General features: G+C 35.6%; 1 protein-coding gene across 9 annotated transcripts in view; it reads right to left on the reverse strand.

Moving 5' to 3' along the window:
• Positions 1-27,120, reverse strand: part of MBTD1 (mbt domain containing 1) — a 51,217-nt gene that overhangs the window by 19,499 nt on the left and 4,598 nt on the right. For 6 of the 9 annotated variants that reach the window (XR_014491216.1, XR_014491217.1, XR_014491218.1 and 3 more), the window contains exons 2-15: positions 26,593-26,794; positions 25,220-25,353; positions 21,090-21,219; positions 20,371-20,456; positions 12,201-12,318; positions 11,575-11,709; positions 11,203-11,291; positions 9,912-10,146; positions 9,642-9,697; positions 7,820-7,924; positions 6,597-6,744; positions 4,958-5,040; positions 1,637-1,871; positions 1,119-1,196 (exon numbers count right to left, since the gene is read on the reverse strand). Coding sequence is in view for 5 of the 9 variants with exons in the window: in XM_083352727.1 (XP_083208853.1) it covers positions 1,119-1,196; positions 1,637-1,871; positions 4,958-5,040; positions 6,597-6,744; positions 7,820-7,924; positions 9,642-9,697; positions 9,912-10,146; positions 11,203-11,291; positions 11,575-11,709; positions 12,201-12,318; positions 20,371-20,456; positions 21,090-21,219; positions 25,220-25,353; positions 26,593-26,794 (1,834 nt within the window). In the remaining 4 variants the exon portion in view is untranslated. Of the gene's footprint in view, positions 1-1,118; positions 1,220-1,636; positions 1,872-4,957; positions 5,041-6,596; positions 6,745-7,819; positions 7,925-9,641; positions 9,698-9,911; positions 10,147-11,202; positions 11,292-11,574; positions 11,710-12,200; positions 12,319-20,370; positions 20,457-21,089; positions 21,220-25,213; positions 25,354-26,592; positions 26,795-27,120 lie in introns of all 9 variants that reach the window. The other 3 variants (XR_014491219.1, XM_083352729.1, XM_083352728.1) reach the window with 3 other exon arrangements.

Below are 27,120 nucleotides of genomic sequence, written 5' to 3' on the forward strand. Positions count from 1 at the left end.
ACCACAAGAATGTATTTATTTGTAATCCACCCCTATTGTTTTTATAAGTAAGTTGAGGCAGTGAACATTCAACATATCTTCTTCCTCCTATTTCCTCCACAACAAGATGAGGTGGGTTGGGCTGAGGGAGTGTGACTGGCCCAAGGTCAAGTAGTTGGCTTTCATGGCTGATGCCAAACTAGAACTCAGTCTCCTGCTTTCTAGCCTGGTGCTTTAACCACTAGACCAGGGGTGGGCAACCTTGGCTCTTTTATGACTCGTGGACTTCAACTCCCAGAATTCCTGAGCCAGAGTTGAAGTCCACGAGTCATAAAAGAGCCAAGGTTGCCTACCCTTGCACTAGAGCAAAGTGGCTCTAGAATGCTAGTTCAATTCAGTGAAGGCTACTCAGGTTGAAATTAAAGTATAAAATATCATGAGGATCAAGCCATTAAGAAAAAATAAACTTTATATATGTATTTCTATTCAAAGTGTAGTTTTTAAATTACCGGTACAACTTAATCTGACTCATATAACTTCACAACAGTTTCCTATGAGATGTGTCTTTTCAATGTTTGTCAGAGTCACAGATTTAACTTCAAACATTAATCTTGCTGGCTTTTTAAAATGCTACCAAAAATGCTCATCTTTAAGATGAGATACCAGTATGAAGACTAAATGGAACAATATAGAAAGAATATCGAAGTTAATGTCAATGCAGGCAAGGCAATATTGACATAAAACTACTCATTAGAAATTTTTCTTCAACAAAAAGTATATACGCTCAACTGTAACTCCACACAACTTGCCCATCTTTTTATTTAAAAATGTTCTGTTTGTCCTTAAGCAGGCTTTATGTGAAGCTGAAGAAACTACAGTAATTTTGTACTTTTATGAAAAAGCTTGTTCAATGACATATTTAATCCATCTTACTTTTATTTCAAAACTGATCAGAAGAAATAAAAAGAAACTGTCACAGTATAAAAATAATGTATGTTATTGCAATTTCCTTTATGTCACAGTAGATATCTACATTCAAATGCTATTTCCCCCAAATAGCATTCACACACAAAAATGTCCTGAAGAAAATGACAGATCTTTTTTATGTAGAGTAAAAAAAAATCAGGTCTGTTACCCACTTTTCTTGTGTCCTTTGTACTGCTGTGATTTAGACTTTTTCTTCTGCTTTGATGAACTTGATTGGCTATCTCTTGAAGCTAATATTTAAAAAAAGAAGATACTGCTTTAACATAATTTCACAGCATATATCAAAATAGTTAGAAAACAGTTTTCCACACAGATAAAATGCTCTAGCCAATAAAGATACTATAGGAAACACTTACATGCAGTATAATTTAAGGCCAACGCCTACTCAAAGTGTGAACAACTTCTTTTAATGCTTTTAATTATACACATTAATATTAATATACAAGTTCTTAGTCTTTCAACAGATGCAAAAATAAAATTGAAGCTATAAGAACACTTGGAAGAGAAATCAAATTAGATCAGGCAATTCTGAATTACTAACCAAATGTCTGAGATGACTGAGGCAGTTGGAAACTTGGCAGAATTTCAAAAATGAAGACAAAATTATTGCCTTAGGATCCTGCTAGATATCAGAAATGGAAGATTCTAAAAAAGATCAACAGTAACTTACCCTGTGATGCAGGAGGCTGTAACTGGTAACCTGTTAGCTGACACCACCCTACAGGATAGAGGTCAGGAGATTCACAGTCTACCCACTGATCATATTCATCCTCCCAGCCATCAAAATGTATCCTCAATAGACGATGGATTATGCGAGTTACTGTGGCCACACATACTAAACGAGGTTCCATGAGATCCACAGCTTCCAGTTTCATCGCAACGTGAAACCCATGGTTTGGAACTTCCTGGAAAAGGGAAATAATCAGATTTATTACACATGGTGGATTTGTACATCATCCCAAACCATTATTTGTTAACTACGGTTTGTTGAATAAACAAACACCGTATGTGTTTCCATTATCATATTAAGCCTTAAACACTATTTACAATCCATCGTGACTGAGTTCATATAAAGTGCAGAATCCCCACCAAACAAATCACATTCTGGCTTAATGCGATGGGACCTAGTCATTATGTGTGAAAATCAAACCTTTACTTTAAAAAAATTCACAGAAAAATTGCCTGCTCATGTTAGTAATTCGATTCATAGCCTCTGGACACTCCTGATCTTCTGATATTACACAAGCAACGATCAGAGAGAATAAGTGGGAGCATTCAAACTCCAGAACCAGCACTTATATACAATGCAATCTGGGTATAAATCCCATGTTTTGAAGATCACAGACAAAGATTATTTGGCATTGATTCAAGTTTAATTTACTTTTTTTATGTAGTAGAGGCAGGATAAGATGAATGGGACAAAAGTATGTACTTGACCATTTAGAAGAAATATGTTCTGTAAAAGATATGAAAGGGGGGGGGAAATCTTTTTCCAAAAGATTTCAGGGAAAAGGGCATGTCTCTGTTCTCAGTTTATAACATTCAGATCTTAAAGGATTTTAAGTATTTCCAATATTTTTAGCTGTTTTCATTTAGTCAGTATATTTAGTCAGGCAGTCTGACTGCCTATTTGTGACTAGACCAATTCACATTAGTCCTCAAACGTTTTGCAATGTTTTGGGAAGCTGACGCACACAACAAAACAGTATGGTGAACTTGGTAATATTTTTATCCTTAAAATGTAACATGACATTGCTATGGAAAGCTTGTTTGCTGGATAGTTACATTTCTGTGTGGGACTGAATTATATATGCATGTAATAGGCAAGTAGAGAATGATGAATGGAATCCAAACAATATGAGAGACATGAATCAGTATTCTTAAGTATTACCAATATAAAAACAAAGTTACCAAATGTATAGCGTCCACTTTCTAGAACATCAAGAGCGTATATATGGTCAAGTAATATGTTCAGTGTAAGCCAGAACAATGGTTTGGATGAGGTTGCACTTCCCCCGACTGAGCTGATACACAACTTGGGGGGGATGTTTGGGTTCCCTCCTGGTCTCACAGCTCCTGATTGATGAGCCGTGGCTAAGTTTTGTCTTCTGTGCCAATTGTGCCTTTTTCTGGCCTTCTAGGCACTCATACTTTGGTAACCTTGTCTGGATTACTGCAATGTACTTTACATGGGACTGCACCTGAAGACTACTCAGAAATTGCAACTAGTCCAAAACAAGTATGGCAGCAGTCACTTCATGTTTCTTGGACGATTGAGAGAAGTTTTTTTAAAAGGCTAGCAATTTCAATAAGCTAAAGATATAAAATGGAGTGAATACCTATACATATAAGGACTTGCTCCATTTTTGTTAAAATCTGTAAACCTTTTAACATAGTTATAGAAAATTTGGTTTAAACATGTGAATATGATTTTGAATTATAAATATTTGGAATTTCTTCCTGCATTCATAACTATGTATTGGGGCACAATAAAAAAAGATTAGTTTTATGATGAAAAAATAGTGCCACATCAGATTTACAATCAATCTTGGATTGATTATATATGTTTCATTACGAACCAGGTCTTTCTTAATAGAGAAATACTGTTTCTCAATCAAGTTAATGCTGCTTTTAAAACTAAGCTATTTTTCATGTATATATTTTGGATTTTTTCTTTTCCCTTGTTCCCCCCCCTTTTCTATATATTAAATCAAAACAATTATATACCAAAATAAAAAAGTGACCTACATCCTCTAGAAGACTTGTGTGTCTATTTACTGATACAGTACACCATTAACTTTAAAGTCTGCCTTTCATGCAAAAACTCAAGGTGTTTTAATAGTACTCCCTCCTATTTTTCCATAAAACTCAGAGAAATAGGTTGTTTGTGAGATATAATAATTCTTTATGACACTGACTGCCTGCATATTCATGCACAGCAATTACTATATTTCAGAGCAGCCATGTGTCCAGTCTTCAGAGATCTCATGGGAGCCTTGTAAAGGAAGTGGCTGCTTTAAAGCTTCAAGGTGTAATGCTTTCTTTATATAAAAATACTTTACTTAGCACAACTCTGCCTAGTAACTTTGTGGACATATAGTAGAACTTTGCCACTATTTTCCTCCAGAATTATTTCATTTCTTTACTTCTCCGTCAAGTTTATAGCCTGCATTCCTCATAATCCTCCAGCCAAATCCTAACTAGATCTGACCCGCTTAACTTTTCCAAGACTAGCCAAGGCTGGCAAGAGTTCTAATCCCCATTTAATCAGGAAATTCCTAAATGATTTAGGTTGAGGACTGTCTCTCGGTGTGGGGGGGGGGGTGCTCAGGAAAAAGATGAAAACATACCAAGAATCACTATATTCAATTCAAGATTCCTATTCAGATAAAAGTTAATTCATATTCCATAAAATAATCCCAAATGAGTTTCTGGAGTTACTAGAGCACCATGCTATGATGCTATATTTCCATTCAATCAATATGCTTCATGATTTTATGAAGCATATTGATTGGTGGAGCAGTGGGCTAATGCCTCCTTAAGTAACACCAGCTGCCTGCAATTAGTGCAGGTTCGCATCCCACCAGGCTCAAGGTTGACTCAGCCTTCCATCCTTCCGAGGTAGGTAAAAATGAGGACCCAGATTGTTGGGGGCAATTAAGCTGACTTTGTAATAATGCCGCTTGGGGGTGTGTGTGAAAGCCCTAATAAGCAGGCATATACATAGAATGAAGGCTACTGCTAAGCACTTGATTTGTGCTTAGACTGTAAGCCGCCCTGAGTCTTCGGAGAAGGGTGGGATATAAATGGAATTAAAATAAAAAAAAAATAAAAAAAAAAGTATACCTCACACAAATTCTCCTTTCCATTTCTAAAACATTTTCTATAATAGCTATCCTAGACAATTTCTGGCTTAGGGAGAGCAGGCAAGAAACAAAGGAAGTATAGGCATGTTACAATGATCAAATTTCTGGTCGGTGTGCCAGCTTACCTTGTTAAAGAATTTGACAGGGGCTGCTACTGAACCTGTTTCCCTGAGGTAGTCAAACCATTTGAAAGGTAGCTTTGCATAACCTACAAGTTAATAGTTATTATATAACAACACTGTAAGGAAACATTCTAATCCTCAAGTAAAATACATTTGTCCTACTGTGTTTTTATTGATGTCCTATAATACAATTTTATGGGATTCATAAAATAAAAACTTTAAAATACAGGAAGAATATGAACTTTTAAAAATAAAGTCACAATTAAAATGTATTTTTACCACTGAGATACTAGACATATTATTTCAAAAGACTCTAGTGCCAAAAACATCCTACAAAGTTGCTAAACAAACCTCTTTGGCTTCATGGTTCCATAACCAAAGAAAGAGAAAGCCCTCTACCAAAGAGGGGTTAACCTGCCTTCATCTGAGGGCAGCAGTTTGAAACAGAGCCTCTAAAGGTGAGCATTCATACATACATCAAGCTCCTAAGTGAAGTAGTCGATTTAGCCCTGTATCGACTCCTTTGATTGTCAAGCAAATCTCAGGGGAAAAAACTTCTTAAACCATAAAAAGCCCTCAGTTTCTAGGTGAAACTGAAGGTAGAACCTAGGACACATATATACAGCATATACATATATAACACCTATGTCTTATTTCTGAGTCACCATATTTTTTGCAGCAGGAACATCAGTGGAAAGAAAGGGACCTCAAGCACATACAAATCACTCTTGAACAGACAATAGCTCAGTGAGAACTTGCAAGGTCTCTGAAGCTTGGAATGCTTTCTGTTCTGAGGTCTAACAAAATATGTTAACAGTATTGCTTACGAGCAGGAATTACTGTTCTTTTCCTGAGGGGGAAAAATACAAAGTCTCAAAGAAGACTGGATAAAACATGCTTTACTATGAACACAGGTAGTTCTTGATTTCCGACCACAACTGAGCCCAAAATTTCTGTTGCTAAGCAAGGTAGTTGTTAAGTGAGTTTTGTCCCATTTTATAACCTTTCTTGCCACAGTTGTTAAATGAATCACTGCAGTTGTTCAGTTAGCAACATAGTTCTTAACTGAATCTGGCTTCCCCATTGATTTTGCTTCTCAGGTCAGGTCACAAAAGGTGGATCACATGACCGTGGGACACTGCCACTGTCATAAACATAATTTAGTTGCCAAGAGTCTGAATTTTTGTCATTTATTTTATTTATTTATTTGATTTGTATACCGCCCTTCTCCCTAAGGACTCAGGGCGGTGATGGGGATGTTGCAATGGTTGTAGGTGTGAAAAAAGGTCATAAGTCATTTTTAAGTGCCACTGTAGCTTCAAGTGGTCATTAAAAGAAAGGCTGTACATCGGAGACTACCTGTATAGAGAAGAAAATCTGCTGTGGCAGTTCTTTAACTAGAGATCTGGTTTTATAGGGAAGTTACATTGGCTGATTTGATTTTAGACAGCTGATAAAAATGGCATCAGTTCTTGCTGAGAAGCCTTTCCTTGATTCCGCAATGTACCGATGGTTTTTACATACTTATTTTATCACTTTTGTTTTAGGCCTTTTAAAATTTTGTATTTTAGTTTTTTAATTTATTTTTTTAACAATAAATTGCTTGATATAACAGACGTATAAAACAAGAAAACATGAATACCTCGGGGTGGAGTTAGTTCTATCATGTTAATTTCACAGAAACCAACAGGAAATATAGAAGGGGAGGTTGCATGGTAACAAAACCAGTCAGACCCATCAGCTGCCTCAGATCCATCAATCCCAATCATAAGATATCCATCTGCTAATACCTAGAGTTAAATGTAGGAAATTAATACAAAGCAGTGCAAGAGAGGAAAACATGAAATGACAGGTAATTCAGATACCACAGGGTTCAAAACATAAAGAGAATTTTTCATCAGATTTTTCAAAGAATCATGGTTGCATTAAAACAGGGGTCTTCAAACCTGGCCCTTTTATGACTTGTGGACTTCAACTCCCAGAATTCCTCAGCCAGGCATTCCTCAGCCAGAGAATTCTGGGAATTGAAGTCCACAAGTCATAAAAGGGGCAAGTTTGAAGACCCCTGCATTAAACCATAAAGTTCCCCTTTAGTCAACCTTAATTCCTAGTGACAACATGAACACATGTGCTATTTTCATAGCAACAATACAAACTATATGCCACTGCCTTCTTCCAGAATGCTGTTTTGACTTTCTAATCTAATCTAATCTAATCTAATCTAATCTAATCTAATCTAATCTAATCTAATCTGCTAAGGTTGTAAGCCGCCCTGAGTCTTCGGAGAAGGGCGGGATATAAATGGAATTAAAATAAAAATAAAAATAAAAATAAAATAATCTAATCTAATCTAATCTAGGACTTCTTAGTGACCATCCAGTTTAAATGGGCAACCCTGCAACTTTTTTCAAGTTCAATCATGGTCAACTAAGTATATAATATATTGGTACTTTTACAAATGACTGATTTTGGTGTGGGGTACAAGTAATCCACCAGCTAGTTCCTAGGTCAGCTCCTTTATATAAATAGTCCATGTTATGCAATTGGCCCATATAATCTGTAATGTCATTTTACAGGCTCCTTTTAACACACATGGAAATTAATATATTAAGTAGAATTTAGCACAGGTGTGGCCCACAGCTAGTAATGTGGCCCCATAATATCATAAACTTTTAGTATTATGCGATTTATATATATCAACTATATTACATATTTTATATGCCGCCCAAGACAATTCCTCTTCACTCAATGTAACCCATACAAGCCAAAAGGTTGGACACCCATGACTTAGAATATTAAATAAAAATGGCCATAATGGCTGCCTCCAGCTCACATTCCCCCACCACATAAGTTAATTATCTTTACCTTTCTAATTGTTGCCACACATATAGCAGAAAGATTTAAGGGATCTATGGCTTCCAATTTCATCCCCTCTTTGAACCATTCTCCACTGGACTCAGCTTCTTTTACCTAAAAAATACCCATAGCACACATTGATATATGGCAAAAAAGCAAACATACCCAGAGACCAAAACACCTGCTAAGGCGTTATTTTCTATTCAGTCTTTGTGTATGTATTTTAGATGCATCATTTTCACTCAGATGCAAATTCATTTCTTTCCTTTATTTATTCTATTTCACAGTAGTAAATACTTAAAAATACAATCAAGAAAAAAGAGAATTAGGAAGAACGGGAAAAAAATAAGCAGTATACAATGTCAAAGTAATGTTAGACTAATGCTACATATTAATGTATCTTGCATTTTCAGATCATTATTTAGATTGATTCAATATGCAATAAATAACAATAGCCATAACATGAATCATAGTGAAGAGAATTAATTTACTTAATCAAAGAGCTCTGTCCTTATTTAGTAACTTAAACAAAGGCCTGGCATTAAAGCCTTGGGTTAAGAGAAACACAGAGTTCAAGTGCAATATATGTCTCTCTGTAGAATTATAATGCACAAATGGTTTCCAAGTTAAATTCTGTATCAGACTTATTTTTCAAATATCGTAAGCGTTATATGACAGCAATGCATATTCCCACAATTTAATTTGTCATTCGTCTATAGTACACATTATATGTGATTTTTTTCAAAGTCACAGACTAAAAAGAATCTGCCAGGACCCATTTTGGGATGGATTTTTCAGCCAGCCTCTTTGAGAGTGGAAAGGTTGCCTGCTACGTTGATTTCATTCCACATTGGTGGAAGGGGGAACTCCCTCCATAAAAGCAGTCTGCTCTCAAAGAGACTGGCTGGAAAACTTCACAGCACAGGCCAAGAGAGATTTCACCCGACTCTCTGTGAAGCAACCCTGTTGTTCTCAAAGATGCTGATTCTAAAATGCCCTTCTATGCTGAAAAGCTAGCAAAAAGGATTTTTATAGCTCTTCACCCCTTTCAGAAATTTTCAGGGTCTCTAGCCAAAAAAAAAAACTAGCAAATGGAGCGTTTCTAAAGGCTGGAAAGGCTAGTCCTGGGAGGGGAGGGAAACAGCATGGCTTCAGGATTCGAGTTTCATTTCTCCAGCCCAGTGCAAAAATTCTTTTTTAATCATGGAGGGCAGCTGCCTTCCTTCTTTGGGCAGGGAGCTCTTTCTGTTTAACAGCCCACACAGTTGCTTAATGATCACATTTGGGAGAGCCGGGCAATTATGTGCCTCACTTAACAAGCATCAGGATTTGCAGCTATAATGGGAAGGGTTCATTATGATAAGAGGAGGATTACCTCTACTGAAGCAAGGGGTAATAAATGTGGGCTAATTCTTTTTCTATATTTATCCCATCCTTTTAATACACTACTCTTTATCAACTGATTGTTCTAGATGTCTGTTTTTACAGTACTGAGCCAAAGACATGTAAACTACCTTGGGAGTCCCATTCCTTCAACAGAGGCAGCGTAGCCATAACAGGATGTAATCCAGCCTGTAATCCAAGTTAGACAGCTAGCTGGCTAATGAAGTTTAAAATCTGGAACTGCAATCCTCCTCATTCATTAATGTTTTGTAAAATCTGAAGCTTCAGTTACTTGCCTCTGCCACTTGTTTAATACTTTGTCTTCAAATCTTATTGGAGTAATCATTTGAAATATTAAGTGCTGATGAATCATACCTATTAAATTTTAACACTCTTTAAAATTAATAATTTCTTCAATATGAATAACATTTCTTCTAAAATATCGTACCTTAGCAAATAATTGTGGGGGTGCATCAATGTGACCATCTTGCTTCTTGGTAATATCTTTGAAGAAAAAGGAAAAATTAAGGCTGCCTCCTCCACTACTTGAAAATCATGATCTCCTAAAAATATTATTAGTCAAAAATATAACTGTTGACATAAGTAGTAAAATCATATTTGTGTCACAGAATGACATTACAATATAATTTTAAATGCCTTTATCTAAAAAAAAAAACAAATGCTGTTCACTCAGCTTTGTTGTTACATCCTAACTTACCAGATCTTTTGAATCGATGTCCTATACTCCGAGACCAACCAATAGGATGAATGAGTGGGCTGTACATATGGCACCAGAAGTCATCTGTTTTGTCTTCACTTTCTTCATACACTAATCTTAACCTGCCTCCAATTACACTGTCAACAACTGCTATCCGTGTTCGGCAGAGGTGTGTTTTATCGACAACCTCTACTCTCATAGAAGGCTTGAAAGGATACTGCATACTTTCAGATACCTTGAAACAAGTAATTGTGCGGCATTAATTCATGCGCATCTGCAAATATTTATTATCCAACACATTTGCACACAACGTTAGTCACAAAGGTCTGTATATGTTAAATTAGTTTTCGGAGAATACAAGCAGCAGAATTCCAAATGTCAATGGCATCTTACAGTGTTTCTATACGTAGTGCCAATGTTGTTTTTTTTTGGGGGGGGGGGAAATTTAGATTAGAATATTTATTAGAAGGTATTAACAATGAGGTTTCAGTGTCTAGTGACAGTCTTTCATTCAGACAATCTAGAGTAGTATTTCTTAAACCTTTTGCTCGACCCCTTCCTACCTTTAAAAATTATGAAAGACCCCCAAAAAGCTTTAATTTATATGGTTTATATTTATTAAAAATTACCATATTAAAAACTGATGCATTCATAGAATATTGAATTATGTAAAAAGCAATATTAAACCTCTTATATATGAACATCAATATTTTTCATGAAAAACCTCTGCATTTTTTAACAAATAAATATGAGGATTCTTTTTAATTTTTGGAAAATATCTTCGATATTTGACATAATTCTGATTTTGCAGACCACTGTGAAGGTTTTAAAGGACTCCCAGGGACCCTCGGACCACACTAAGAAATACTGGTTTGGATTATCAGACTAGGCAACTCTAATTACTGACTTTCATGACTTACCTCTCAAGTTCTCAATCAGTTTATTAAATGAGAAACTATCTTTTTCCAATATTATACAGTCAACTAGAATCAGAATAAATTTTTCTTGTATCTTTTCAAACACCTGAAAATTATTACTGCTCAAGCTATAGAAGCTTTGAGTTTTGATTTGTATGCTATGCCTGTTTTTAACAGGTTAGCTTTTAGCTAAAATATTGGATTCAAATTTAGGGGTATGTGGTAAGAAAGATAAACAAATACTTCCTTGGCTTTAGTCTCAGGGCTATTTTCAAGCTTGCAAAAACCCTCATGCAGGATCAAGGAAAATTCTCCAAACTGATTTAACACCTCAATTATTAGCAAATTTCCCACACAGTTTTAGTCACTCTCACCTTCTGAGAGAAGTCAGGAGGAAGAGTTTTGGCACCGGTGAGTCTTTTTACCAGAAAAGCTTTCCAATTTGTATATTTGTGTTGAATGGCTGTCAAGAAAAAAACATGCATTAGTTATTTAAACTTTGAATTAAGAAACTCTGAATGAGAATCAAGAAGTTTAATGGTAATCCAAATACATTAATTATTGCAAATTACTTAATCAAAAGTAACTCAAACATCTTAGTACATAATCTGTACTGCTCTCAATTTTAATATAGGATAGGCATTTCTAAATAAGAATTTAAAAATATTGTCTAATAATGTCCCATCATTATCAGCACAGAGAGAATGAGACAAATAATTCAAAGTATTACTGCTATATTTACATACATCGTGGTGGAACTAGAGGTTTCCCACTGGTTGCACACCAACCAACTGGATGGATATCAGGTCCACAGATGTTACACCAGAAGTCAAGATTTGAATCCCCTTCAAAGCCTTCATATCTTAATAAAGCATTGTAACCTGAAACAGAGGTTGTGTTTAAGGGCTTATTTTGGGGGAATACATCTGCAGTATTAATCCAGGTTATTGGGAGGCGGGGGTTCCAATTGTGAAACTGCATTAGGCCCCCAATTCCTTAAACAAATCTTGAGTATCAGTACTAAAAACATGAATATAAATATGGGCACACATATTCTAGTAAAAATTTTAAGCTAATCTCATACCATTCTGATAAGTTCAACAGTTATAATAATGGTTCATCAGTCTCTGAAGATGCTAAAGATTATAATTAATATTCAATGTATCATTCAATATGCCACAAGCTATTCTTTACAGTTTCTATGATCAAAACTCATTGGCTATTCCTAAGAGATATGCCTCATTAAACAATCTAACAATTAAGCTATTTAACACTGATGATTCCTATTTCTGAAAATTTTTTCAAAGGAATAATTCTTCAATTCTGCCTAAGCAATTATAGTTTAAAATACATGATTATAACAATTAATAACCTGCTAATTTCAAAATCCCAGCAATCCAGAAGACTTTGGTAGGTAGGCTGCAATCTGTGTTAGGGACTTCCACACGCACACCCTCTGAGATATCACCCCAGCATGTCCCCATAGGTGCCTGCAATGTAAATCAGGAAAATAAAAGTCGCATCACAGATAAACATGTGAAAATATACACAATTTTGAAAACATACTAGCAGCAATACCTTAAAGCTTACCTTTTTTAAGAGACAATACAGAATCATTCCTCCCTTCCCCCATTATTCCACACAAAGGAAATTTATTTTTCATATTTACATAGACTTTAAGCATGATGGAAAACCATATTATTACAGAAATAAAAAGAAATCCATCCAGAGTCAAATGCAGCAAATAATATGAGACTAAATAGAAAATCAGCATTTAATAGATTCAAACAATGTAGGAATGAAGAAATATGTAATTTTTAGATGCACAAATATTTTTGTTTTTTTAGAACTACCCCAATAATTTTAGAAAGTATACATATTGGGAATATGTATGTATGTATGTATGTATGTATGTATGTATGTATTAATTATGTATGTATGTATATTAGCCAAATTAAAACCTTTTAAAATTTTTAATTAACACATTTGAAAAGTTACAAGAAATAGTTAACTGTAATTGAGATACCCTATTGCAAATTATTGCAGAGTAACTTTGTTTATAGCAATATAAGCACTTGACATGAGAGTAATTAAAAAGTACATCAAGTCAAGGAGAGAAGCAACCTAGAACTAAGGAGAAACTTCCTGACAGTTAGAACAACTAACCAGTGGAACAACCTGCCTCCAGAAGTGGTGAATGCTCCAACACTGGAAGTTTTTAAGAAGAGACTGGACAGCCATTTGTCTGAAATGGTATAGGGTTTCCTGCCTTAGCAGGGGGTTGGACTAGATGACCTCCAAGGTCCCTTCCAACTTATTATTATTCTTATTATTACATCTAAATTCTGGAAATAATAAAGTGTGTTTACTCAGGAAACATTATTAATTATCTCAATACTTAACCCCTAATATTTTTTTAGGTTTTCAGTGAAGATTATTTCATTTGGCCTGTTCCTTTGCTGGTGTGGTATACTTTCTGAACTGGAAATTTGGCAGTGACTAGAGAACCAAAACAATCTGAAACTACGGTGGTCATTGAACCCAGTGGGATTTATTTCTACATGAGAATTATACAGTTGTGTCAGAAGATACAGATCAAATAAAATGTGGATAAAGGTATAACGTTTACATAATGAATTACTGGTTTCAAAATTTTGCAGCACTTTGACATCTAACAATGGAGAGTTTGACCATGACTCAAGGGGAAATCAAATTCAATGGATTGTTAATGGGAAAATATATGAGACGTACTGTATAGTTCTGAATATTATTTGATGGTTTCTGAAGTATCTATCCTCTGACTGCTTAAAAGTGCATTCTATCTTAGATGCTACAATTTTAGACAAGGCGACAAAAAGAATAAAATACAGAAGCTGAAATAGGAACCATTCTATGAAATTTTACTAAATTTGTGAACTATTATGGAGGCTCCCAGACAGGATACTACTAATGTTCCTGACAGTGACAATAAAAGCAGCATTCAGGTAAGTTTCAAGACAACAGCTTCAGGCACATTGAATACTACAAAATAATTGCCTCATAACCATACAAACGGTATTTCTTAAGAAATCCAATACTAAATCCCACCCTCTAAGAAGCACATGGAAGCAACTGTTCTTTTACAAGGGATGCGTCCATACTTCTGGTTTATTGCAGTGGTCTCAAATTGGGAGAAAAAACTTGTGCAAACATCCACTCAACATAGTTTCTGGCATACAGATCTTCTCTTTTAGTAGTCTATCTGCTTCAGGGAAAGCTTAGCACAGACAGATTTAATACAGAAAAACAACTCAAAAGTATTATCACACTAACATCATCTGAAACATATGTTACTTACAAGAAACATACATAGTTAAAATTTCCAAATTGTAACAACTTTAATTTACAAACCAATCTTATTAGTATTTTCACTAGGTCCGTTTCAATGAAGAGATTCAAGACACTAACTTAATGCTGCTCTTTCTTAAAACATATGGACCAGAGCAATCTCTCTCTAGTTTATTTCTGTTGAAAAGTGATATAAAATTGAATTTATGCACATGTGTGTGTAGTAAAGCCAGTAGAAGTAGCTATCCCATTGACTGAGGTTTCTCATCCAATTGGTTCAGAGTCCTGTCAGCATTATAGTCATTTTTACTCTGTTCAGTTCATGACCAAAGTTTGAGGCACCAGATTTCAAAGATGCGGATTGGTATAGGGGTAACAGCAGAAAGTTAAACTTGTCCTTGTCTGTGTAAAGATAGTGGTTCAGCTAGTTCCTCCTACACCAATCCATATGGCTCTCAGTTCTGAAGAACAAAGCCATAATGGGTATGGATCTTGTGGCCTTGAAATGATGGTATACAGTATATTCAGTATACTGTTTTCTCCTGAACACGACGTTTACTAGCAGAACCATAAGTGTACAGATAAGAACAAGTTTACCTTCTAGACTCATGATGAAGACATCCACCTCGGGCTCCTTCCCAATAAAAGGAAGGTCTGCCTGGCCACCACTTTGATCCAGCGCACACTCTGGAGGAATTATCTGTGAGGGACAGCCGCCTTCCCTGCAAGGTAAGTTGCAAACAGGAAGGTCTTGATGGGTGAGGTCCAGATTCATATAATGGCCTTCCCTATCCAAAAAAGGCTGACCACATAGTATCTGAGTAGGACAGCTAGGTATTACTGTTAACTGCTCAGCTTAGTAAAAAATACCTGGTGGGCTCTGGAATTTCAGGGACTAATACATCTTTGGTATAAAATTTTGACTTAAAGGATCAAATGAGGTATAAGGGATACCTAGTCATATTTTGCAAATACTGTACACTACCCACAACTATCACAAAGGTGGTCAGACAACAAGACATGGACAGGAAGATTTGAGACCAGTCATTATATCTCACAAGAGTGTTGTTCTAGGTAACAATTCAAGAAGGATTTTAAATGCTATCTTGAACTTTTGGAGGAAGGATAGAATTTAATAAATAAAATTGGAAACATGTGTACAACATGGATTTTTTTAAAAAAAAATAGTGGTCTCTCCTTCCTCCCCAACAAGTGAGCAAACGATAACTGTTACTTGGAATTCAAGTGGGGAAAAACATACATTTCTTGAATCAAAAAAGCCCTTGAATTTAAAATGGGGAAAGGTGCCACCAAACCAATGCCATCAATAGTTAGCTACTGAAAAGAGAAGCATTTATTTCCTTTAACATTATTTTATTAATAAGTTGAAAATAAATTTATAATGTTTTTAAAGGCATATATATATATATTCAGAAACAAATTTTATGAGCAACTCCCAATTAATCAATTAATTTAAAAAGTAGTTCAAATAATGAGAGCAATTTTCATGTGTGCTTATGGTACCCTTATTCAACATACTGCATATTTTAACACATACAATCAGGCCAAGTATTAAGTAAAAGTTGGCAGGTTTTGCCAATACTATACTTAAAAGGGACTAGAGTCTCTAGACCACGGGTGTCAAACTGCCAGCCCGCAGGATGGATGCGTCACGCAGAAGCTGCGCCCACCCCATTGCCGGCAATGGCAAAACCATCCCGATATGTTGCAAGATGTCATGTGACATCGCAAGTTTGACATGTCCATTTAAGGCTACTATAATTGGGCTACAAAAATCTGGACAATCGCTACACTGCTGCCATCTAGTGATGGTCTAGACATTTTGCAATCCAGATATGTTAGTCCTCAGATAATTAGATGTCTTAGTATAGGGTTTTCTTCAATGGAAAATCTGAAAAAAAAATCCTCTGCAACAAAAAATAGTTTTTGTTCCAAGATCCAATAATTTAATGGACTATTTGGAAGGAGAAATTAAATTTTAGTGTCCATTAAGGTTGACTTGGCCTTCCATCCTTCAGAGGTCGGTAAAATGAGGACCCAAATTGTTGGGAGCAATATGCTGACTTTGTAAATTGCTGTAAATCACTATGAAGCAGTATATGTCTAACTGCTATTGCTATTAAATCTGAACATACAAAATCTGCATCAAACTATCCCATTTAAACAATTTAATAAACTCTCCATGATTTAAGGCATGAAGTAAAGGCCAGACAAAAAAGTATTCATTATATCAGAAGTCCACTAAGCTAAGATCTGTTAAACTGAAGGTTTATTGCACTATTTGGCAAAAAAGGGCAAAAATCAGATATCTAAGATAGATGATTCTATTACGGTTAGTGGTAAAATCTGCATTTAGTATTATGCAATAAAGTTAATCCTGGTAAAAGCACCAAATATAAAGGATAATTTTGATATGTTCTTAGAACAACCTGATGTGTTGTTTTTTTCAAACTGCAGTGTTAAAGCAGCAATAAAAAGAAAAATATGAAATCCTTTGTGGAACATCTAAAGCAGCATATTCATACCACACATTATCCATATAACTGTTCAATAGCCAGAAATAAGAGGATATGCTGGAAAGGGCTTCTTCAACATGATTCATTCATGGTCCCACGAACAAAAACTATGGCTAAAACACACTAGGTTAATGATAAAAGTATTCAAATAAGAAGCATATTGCAAATGAAATTGCCTCAAAATGGATTATGTGCCATCAAGTTGTTCTCAACTCTTAATGAATGCATAGTCTCAAAATATTCTCTTATAAATAAATACTCAATTCTGGGTATATAGTTACACTGTATCTAAGTCCATTTTGAATTAGTTATGTAAAAGTCATTCATTTTACTAGTTGAATATTTATTCACACTCTGATGTAATTTATGTATCTTCTTTTATGTATATATCAAAAACATTTTGAACTAAAATATTTCAAATTTAAAACATGCCATTTTTAGTACAAAATGCTATGCCTCAATCGTGAAACAGCTATATCAAGTGATTTGAAAATATTTTCAGTCAAAAATTGGAATGCAAAACAATACCATCTGCTTAGTACTGATTGACATTAGAGTAAACAACAGAGTATCTAGTGATGGGACATGCATAAGTACACCAAGTAGAAATAATAATATTCTTCGGACTTTTACATAGAGACCATTCTGAAGTTACTCTTGCTGTTAATTTTAATTGCCAAATGTTTACTGCAGTTTTGACGTTTTCCTGCTCAGTTTAATGTTATTTGCTTTGGGAAATTGCCTTTTAACATCAGACAAAATGAATGAAAAGTGCAAAGGTTAGCACAGGTTCCTGAAGTGATTTTTGAAGATATATCCTTCTTCCAAACATGGGTGGCAGGAATAAAATTTAGCAGAGGAATATTATGCCTTATAAAGGTCATTCTTTTATAGTGTATTAAAATCTGTGAGCTTTGCATCAATTTATGTTTTTATTCTAAAAACACAGGGGTTTGTGTGTGTGTTTTTTTTGGATGCCTACTGTTATCTTCATAGAACAGTTAATGTTATATAGAAGCCATTTGGCCCAAACTGCAAACTAGTAAAACAAACATAAATAAACCATACCAATTTTTTTTGCACAAGTGACATTTAAAATTATGGTAAGAATATTAAAAAGAAGCCCTTAATTATAACGTAAAAATACAAATAAATAAGAAAACTCATCCAATATAAATATCTGGTGCACCCCCATGCCATCTGTTCTAATGGGGAAAGCACGCTCCAGATTCCTTCACTGAAATGAAGTTACCTTGTGGGACCGTGAAACTATGCAGGTGACCCCTGCTCTTTAGAATGATTTTCCAAGGCTGCACTTTCCTATAAGGCAGGGGTCCCCAACCCCCGGGCTGTGGACAACACTGGGTTGCGGCATGCCAGAAACCAGGCCACGCAAACAAGCAAAGCCCCATCCATGGCATGCAGGCAGTACATGAAACCACACCCCCTCCAGTCCATGGAAAAACCTCTCTCCACGGAACCGGATCCTGGTGACCAAAAGGTTGGGGACCTCTGCTATAAGGTACTAAGTGCAAGTTAGCTCAGCTCTGCAACAGTGATTTGTTAGCACTGGGCAACAAAGATTTTGCTTCCTGAACACTTTTGGGTGAATCTTACAGACTGTTGCCTGCTCATCATGAGAATAACCTGTTACTTACCCTATCACTATTTTATAGAAAGTTTCTCTTTTTACACAATGGCAATGTACAGTACTTGTTGGTTATGTTGCACACATGAATGAAATATATAAAAACGTGGAACTATTGTTCAAACATATCCTGTACCCCAAGTACAACTGGAATATCTGTGGAGATCTAAAAATAGTGTTTGAAAACTAGACTGGACAACCATTTGACTGGAATGGTATACGGCTCTTGTCTTGAACAGGGGATTGGATTAGAAAATCTCTTGAGGTCCCTTTCAGCTCTATGATTCTATGTTCTAATGCAGAGGTGTCAAACTGCCGGCCCGTGGGCCGGATGCATCATACAGAAGCTGTGCCCACCCTATTGCCGGCAATGGCAAAACCGTCCCGATACGTTGCACGACATCACATGATGTCGTGAGTTTGACATGTCTATTCTAATGGCTCTGATCCTTGGAATGCAGCTTGGATATACTTTTCTTCTTTCTGAAAACTCTTCTTCAAGATCCTTCTATATGGTCTGTTGCAGAAATTATAGAAAAATGAAGCTGATAGTAGGGCTATAATCAGATCCTATACATATTTACTCTACATCCCATGCTCTTTAATGGATATTGTTCCTAAGGAAATTCCTTAAGAATTTTCATTTTTTTTAAAGGTTTGAATTATAGTTGAAAATCAAAGCTAACTAGCCAGAAAGGCAGTCATCCTGTCTGTTGCAGAGACTGAACTTGTTAATTTGGTTACATGAAATTTTCATGACACATGGATGTCAAAGCAAATTAACACAAGGAGACAGAACAAGGTGACAGGTGACGTCAACAAACTATTACAAGGCAAAACGGTCTTAATTGCCATGTTCTGATCATGCTTCCTTAATAAAGAGTGAGAATGCATTAAATCACAGATATTGTCATTTCGCCTACTTTCACTTACTGTTACATGTTAATAATTTCTCATCTAGCGGCCACAATGTACTACAAGAACGAGGCAATCAGCTGTTGGGAGGTAAAAAAAAATCTCATACAAATGTGTATGGTTTTTTTCAGGTGCCATTCCATACCTTAAAACTGCCTGATGGTTTGTTTTGTTTCTGGTCAAACTGGCCCTGTATGCTGTACAAAAGAAACACTGAATTCCTACATCTGTAAGCTGAAAGCATAAACAGGAACACCAATGCTGAATATGCTCCTCATTAATTGAAAACTCATTTTTATAGAGCAGAGGCAACTATCTTTAGTTCCCTCCTGCCCTATTGTTCTAGCCATATGTCCAGTCTTTCAAGGACACTGCATAAGATATTTCCAAAACAATTTCTCTACTGCTGACAGGAGGAACTCTGAATCCAACCATCATATTTTAAAGGCACCCCTCAGGTTAACTCCAGAAGGAAGTTTACTGGATGGATCAGCCAGGTTTCTATTAAAACAAGTTTATTCTTAATCCCTGTTAATGTAAAATAACTAATTTAAAATTATGCACTCTTACTATATAAACATGCCTTACTAATGACAGAGTAACTTACTGTAACTTGTTCCTTCTTGCAAAATCAACCTGAAAAACATGCTTGTTCTGAACTCCACCTGCTTCTGAGGAAAAATGCAAAGCTCTGTTTTGTACATAAGGGGACTACAAGAAGTTTAATCTACAATACCAGATTTCACTGAAGGAAACTCGGCACCAAAGCTTGATAGATACCTAGGGTCACGTCCACAGGATTTTAAGCACCATCTCTAAAATGACTTTTAAAAAATTGTCACTGAAATTATGATAGCCACTACATAAACTGAACAGTAGGGTGCCTCTTTGGATTTGAAGATTGCAATTTAGATAATCAAGGAAGTTTGGATTGCAATTTAATTTAGAATATTAACTTCAGTTAGGGGAAAGGCCACATTTTCTATATAATTAACTTTATGAGCTTTAATTCTCTGCATATCTAAGACACAGGTTAAAAGGAACCCTTGAACAGTGTGTTATCTTTTTCATTATTTTTAATGAATATAATGGTAAATTAAAAACAATATACTTACATGTTTAAAACAATTCACAGGAGCTGCTGTGAAACTATTGCTATTGATATAGTTGCCCCAATTGAAACCTTCCATTGGAACAGATGCTAGAATGAGAGTTACTGCATTTAGCAACAATAAGAAGCAAGGTACAAAATGTTATACATGAAATGAGCACAGAAGCATTGTTCTTTGTTTTCCTATATATAAGCAATATGCATTTATTTAAACAATATTTTCAATCTTTTAGAAAAATTACAGAACAGCAGCACTGGGAAAAAATCTTCAAAATTTGTCTGAAAAGTCATAGTGTGCTGAGGAATATGGTGGGTTACATAAGAGATTCTCTATCAAAATAGAATAGTCATCTGATGTAGGCCAGATGCACAACACTGACTGACATGAATGAAGGCATACTGTCAAGGTATATAGGATAGATATTAGATCAGGGCAGATACACTTCTGTAAATTCTTCTCCCAGTCTATTGGGTGAAAGTGCTTTTACAACCATTGACGTAACTAAAAGGCCAATAATAAAACCTAAGAACTCTATTACTAAGAATATGCTGGGTATTTTAGCAAAGGCTCAGATAAGGAATTTTAGTATGCTTCTTTCAATTTCCTGGAATATATTATATATTTTTAATCTAACCATTCTTTAGAAGGTTATTCCCTCCATTACAAAATTGGGAAAATTTTCCCCATAATTGTTACTTGGTGGTGATTAATAACAATGTTACCTGTTTTAGTCTTGGACTGGTTCTGTACTGTTGCTTGGTATTGAGCATATGCAGCTAATTTAGCAACTAATGGTTGTTTTTGTAACACTTTAGCCTTCTTAGTGGGAGGTTTTCCCTGAAACAACAAGAGCTAAATAAGGTTCTTTTCAAAAACACAACACAAACGTTTGAAGCGGTGATTCTACTGGACAAAGCAACACTTTTGTTTTCAAATTTATTTGATATCAATTTATAGCAATGAAAATTCATGAGAAAAATTTGAGAGAAAAACATTTACATTCAGAGAAAAATTAATTAAACAGTGTCCCATATTTTTAGGTCGACTCAATTTACTTTTTCAAACCATTTGCAAAAGATTCTAGCAACTGCTATTTTGATATTAATTTATTTTTTTTTAAAAAAATGTAACAAATAACAGTTCTGCCATGCCAAAAATAGGAATATCATCTGGAGAAAATACAGATTTTTCACAATGCAATAGTGTTCAAGAATTGGGTAAATAAATGCCACTTTGCTTCTTGAAGATAATGTACTAGTTATTCCTGCAATTTGAGTCAATGGTGCTATTCTCCTGCACCACTTATCTTTCCTGGCTGCAACAAGCACAGCAAGAAAGGGGAGAATCAAGAGATCCTATCAACAAATTTATGGGATGGAGAGAGATCAGGCTATTAGGATAAAGCTGTGAGATGGTTAGCTGACTTTCTCACTGTTGTCCTGGTTTCCACATTAAAAAGTCTTTGGTTGTTATGTTGACTTCCATACTGATCTAGCTGCATGATTAATTAGTACTAGTTCCATCCAGAATAGAGATTCAGATGAGCGCAAAAATGAATTTTCCTGATCTTTCATACCTAACAATTATAGTTGAAAATACATTAGAATTCTCTCTACAGAAATATTTAATGCAACAATAGGCCTACGACAGTCAAATCATCTTATATCCTTCTTCCTAGAGTACTATACCAATTAGTCATACTGTTCAGAGATAATTTCAGCATAGACATTCTCATTACTTTTTATTGAAATCCATAAAAGATATTTGGCTAACTGAACAGTAAAGCAACTTTCTCACTTTGCCAAGGAGCAGTCATTGAACTATCAATTAGACTCCTCCAAGCTGAGTCACCCATATATTTAGTGAACACACTTCTGCTGATATGTATATCATATTTATTGTAATCATTGTAATATGAATTGAATATTTGTCAGAAGGGGATATGTAAGAAAACTTTCAGAAATTAATCACACTAGTTTGTTGCTAAATGGTAAAATGAAAAAGTTAACCTTCAATACTATGCACACCTATTTAGGAGTAAGTCTAATTGAATTTATTGGGACTTATTTGTATAAGCATGCAGATAAGGAAACAGAACATATTTGTTCTCTTTGGTATAACTAAATGTATATGTTCTCTATGTTTAGTTCCATTGTTTATGCAAACCTATGACATACATTTGGATGTAACATTGGAATTCTGCCACAATTGGTTAAATAAATTCCAGTATAGCATTGGATAAATGAGGAAGTTAGATCCAAACTAGCTACATTTATTCAGGACACCTTTTGAAGGTAAAATATTAAGTTTTATTTTAACACAAATCTTTGGAGGATCAGGAATAACTTCTATGAGCATATCCTTATTCCAGTTTAGCAAGATTACAAAAACCTAAGTCTTGTCATGGCAAATGCTGACTTTGGAATTCAGGAAATGTCCAGTTAGGTATTACATGCAAGGAGGCTAAGAAATACAGACATTCTTTAATCTAAATCACAGTCTGGAAGCTTAGGTAAAATAACTTTTAAATATGTCAATACTGAAAAATAAATAATTCCACTGGTAGCATTTTTAGAAAACAGACTGAAAGCATGAAGTATTTTAAAAAATCACTACTGTAGTTATGCTTGCAAGTATACAGAGTGCTTGCATATTTATGTAGTGAATTAGAAATATTGTATAAAATATAAGAGATTCCTAGATAGGGAGGCACTTTACATGTCACTTACACCCTGATCCCCTCAGAGGAGGCTCATGTTGAAGACCACCTGGAAGCTTCAACTGGTCCAGAATGTAAACCCAGGCAACACCTTTGCTTTACAAGCTATGCTGGTTGCCAGTTTGCTTCCAGGCGCAGCTCAAGCTGCTGGTCATTACCTATAAAATCCTAATTAGCCCAGGACTGGTTATTTGAGGGACCAGCTGTCTGCCATAGATTTAATCTAGTCGGGTTTGCACACTCTGGGTTCCTCTGAATAAACAATGCTGAATAATGTGACCCTAGAACAGGGGTGTCAAACTCAATTTCATTGAGGGCCGCATCAGCATTGCGGTTGCCCTCAGGGGGCCGGGGTGGATATGGACAGGGTGGGCGTGGCCTACTGCATGGGCGTGGCGAGTGCGAATGGCCTACTGGGTGGGCGTGGCCAGCTCTACATCGTTCGCATCAAGGGTGCCTATGGGGGCCCGGGTAGGAGTGGGACAGATCTGAGGGTCTCTGGCAGAAGGAGGGTCTCTGGGCCAGGGCAGCGGGGGCCGTTCCCTCACTGTTTCCACGATGGCTTCGTGGGCCACATGAAACCACTTCGCGGGCCGGATCCGCCCCCCGGGCCTTGTGTTTGACATGTCTGCCCTAGAAGCACACCTTCTCGATGGGCAAAACCTGAGGCTCCTCCATGAGATCTGGACGGGTCCCATCCTGTTGTTTTGAAAGGCCTTGAAGACCTGGCTCTGCATTCAGACCATTAGCAAGAGTGACTGAAGCCTCTTTTTTTTTGCACTGCGTGGGCCGGTTTCTTTTTCATTCCTATACAATTTTTGTTACCTTTGCCATCTTTTGTTTTTGTTTTTGTTTGTTTGTTTGACTTGTGAACTCCCCGGAGTAATCGAGAGGTGTATAATTATTATAAATCACCCAAAGTGTTCAAAAAGCAAAATGCTAATACCAAATTATCAGAAGACGAAACATTCATATAATGATGAATTGAAGAGGAAAATCTGTTATGATGTCAAAGGACAATTAAGAGTCACTTATCAGTGAGATGGGTGGCATAGAAATGTAATAATAAATAAATTACTAGAATGCTTATGGGTACTTACAAATCATATCCTATGTTTTATTTTATTTATTTATTTTTTATTACATTTATATCCCGCACTTCTCCGAAGACTCAGGGCGGCTTACAAGCTTAGCAGTAGCCTTCATCCTATGTATATGCCTGCTTATTAGGGCTTTCACACACACACCCCAAGCGGCATTATTACAAAGTCAGCTTAATTGCCCCCAACAATCTGGGTCCTCATTTTACCTACCTCGGAAGGATGGAAGGCTGAGTCAACCTTGAGCCTGGTGGGACTCGAACCTGCACTAATTGCAGGCAGCTGGTGTTACTTAAGGAGGCATTAGCCCACTGCTCCACCAAGGCTCTTTTATTCATCCTGAGCTAGCTGCTGAGGGTCCCCCACTCTCCATGAAGCAAAAGAAACAGTGGCCAGAAGGTATACTTCTCCGGGGCAGCCCTCTTACTATGAAAAAACTTGTCTCATTAAGTACAAGGAGATATCCTTTTTTTGCCTTTCAAAAGGCAATTAAAACCATGCTGTTCCATCAAGCTTTTGCTATGGGTGGTGGATCTTGCTACTGTATTTTTTTTAAAAAAAATCTGTTATTTTTTTTATGAAGTTGTATTATAAACCCTAGTGAGAGCTATATAAACAAACAAACAAACAAACAAACTAGACCTTATGTTACGTTTTTGACAGGATGCAGTGATGGCCAAAGGATTGTGCATTGTAAAGAAGGATTCAGCTACCCCTCCAGGAATCTGTCTCTCCGCAGCTATCTTAGAATGCTCAGAATCACTGTATAATTGAATCCAGTTCTTAGGGACAAAGTAAGAAAGCTCATGTTTGTACCTTCCATATGATTTTACAGGAGGTCTTTTGATGGCTACAGTTGGAAACCAAGTGCTTGATTCAGACCTTTGGATTAATCTTTTTTTAAAAAAAAATATTTATTTTTTTAGCATTTTTGTTACAATGAAAAGCCATTGTTATGTATTAATCTGAACCATAACATATCTTAGAAAACTTTATATGGTAAAGATAATAAAATTTGTGACTGTACCGTTACCTGAAGTCTGGCCAGAATGCTGGCCTTCTTAGAGTTCGATGAGTAGCTTCTTGAGCAGGAAACACTGCAGAAGCGCTTGGTCTTGGAGTAAAAGGCATCTCTGACACCAACCATCCCGCACATTTCACAGGTAGCTAACGAGAAAAACAAAACAGTATAATCAATGTAGGTTCAGTCTGCAGCTCACATAGAAGCTAGTACTGTATCATGAGCGTACACATACCCTTTCCTTCAAGAATCATATTCAGCATTAATTGGTGTATTAGCGTATTTATTGCGTATTACTAATCTTGCAGATGCCAGATTAATTTCTTTCTTGACTTTACTACTTTCCTTGTAAACTTTAGTTATATTTGTTTGCAAACAAACATTTTCAAACATTGAATTTTTCAGATGTTATTTCTTGCAATGTAAGCAATCAGTTTGTAATCTGCCTGTCGTGCTTACAGTACTGCTGTAGCATTTTCCTGAATTTAAGCAGTGAAACAACATATATTACTACATAAATAATTACTGTACTATTTATTCAATTTGTGTGGCTGTCCATCTCATCTAAGCAATGACATACATAGTGCATTTTATGAACATCTATCAGTCACTGTATCTCATTTATGGCATTTGTGTCCTGCTTATTAAAGCAGCAAAACATACAATTTTTAAACAGCCTTTCTATGGGAAGTAAACCATAATATTAAAAATTACTTTTGCTAGGCATTATAGCTTTATTATCTCATAAATTAAGAAGTAATATTTAATTAGGATACTTAAATATAAAATAATAAAACAGTTTACTCTGCCATGAAATTATGCCCTGTTGTATAAAAGGTTGGTCACCGCACCCACATGTTTTAATAATCTGTCTTTCCATTTTTTCTAAATATAGATCAAAGCCAGCCAATAAACCCATCAGGCTTAATATATTTGTATATATTCATTCACAAGGAAAAATAAAATCTGGACCTATCTTAGAAAAAATCAAAAGCAAAACATTTATGGTCCTGAATTTCTTCATAAAGACTACTATGATTTGTTAACATTTTTAACATGTTCAACTTGAATCCATCTTCCTACGTCCAGATAAAACAATATATCAGAATTATCTTAATATCAGGCAAAGCCCAAATGTTGTATAAAAATAAATGCATGTACATTTAGTAGTGCATTTGTATAATATTATGGTACAAACATTTTGATAGTAATTTAAATGCTAACAAGGAATATTGCATCATTAACAAACTTATCCTTTTTTGGTAACACATACACAAAAGCCACAATCTTTGGTTTCTAATAAGAAGAATGAACCTAAAGGCAGTGCTATTAATAATCTGCTTGACTGAACACTCCATTGAAAAATCTGTAATATTTGCACTCACCCATGCCAGATTTGCCATCTGGATAAGTGTAAACCTGCCCATTGTTCTTGATTATTGGGAGATTGGAAGGTAAGGGAGAAGCCTCTTCTTCACTTTCATCGGAACTAGAACTACTACTTGTATCCTCACTGCAGCTATCATAGCCATCGAACATCCCGAATGAATCACGTCTCTTCCTTTCTGACCTTGAAGGATGTTCAGTCTAAAATGAAAAAAAAGCAGTAACTATTGAAGTATCTGAATAAAAAGAAGTGGACAAAATATTGCAATAATTTAACAAGCTAATATTAAACACATATGCAATTGCCTCTTTTAAATAGCACTGTATGTATATATGTATATGTATATATATGTGTGTGTGTGTGTATATGTGTGTGTATACACACACACACACACACACACACACATACACACAATCTCAATTGTTGAAGCAACTCATTATGTAAACTGTAGAAACCTGTGACGTGTTATTCAGCTATAGTTTCCAGCATCCTTTATCATTGGGCTTATTGGCATTTGGAATTACAT

Source organism: Vipera ursinii (assembly GCF_947247035.1).
Source record: "Vipera ursinii genome assembly, chromosome: 2".
In the NCBI taxonomy this organism is placed as follows: Eukaryota; Metazoa; Chordata; class Lepidosauria; order Squamata; family Viperidae; genus Vipera; species Vipera ursinii.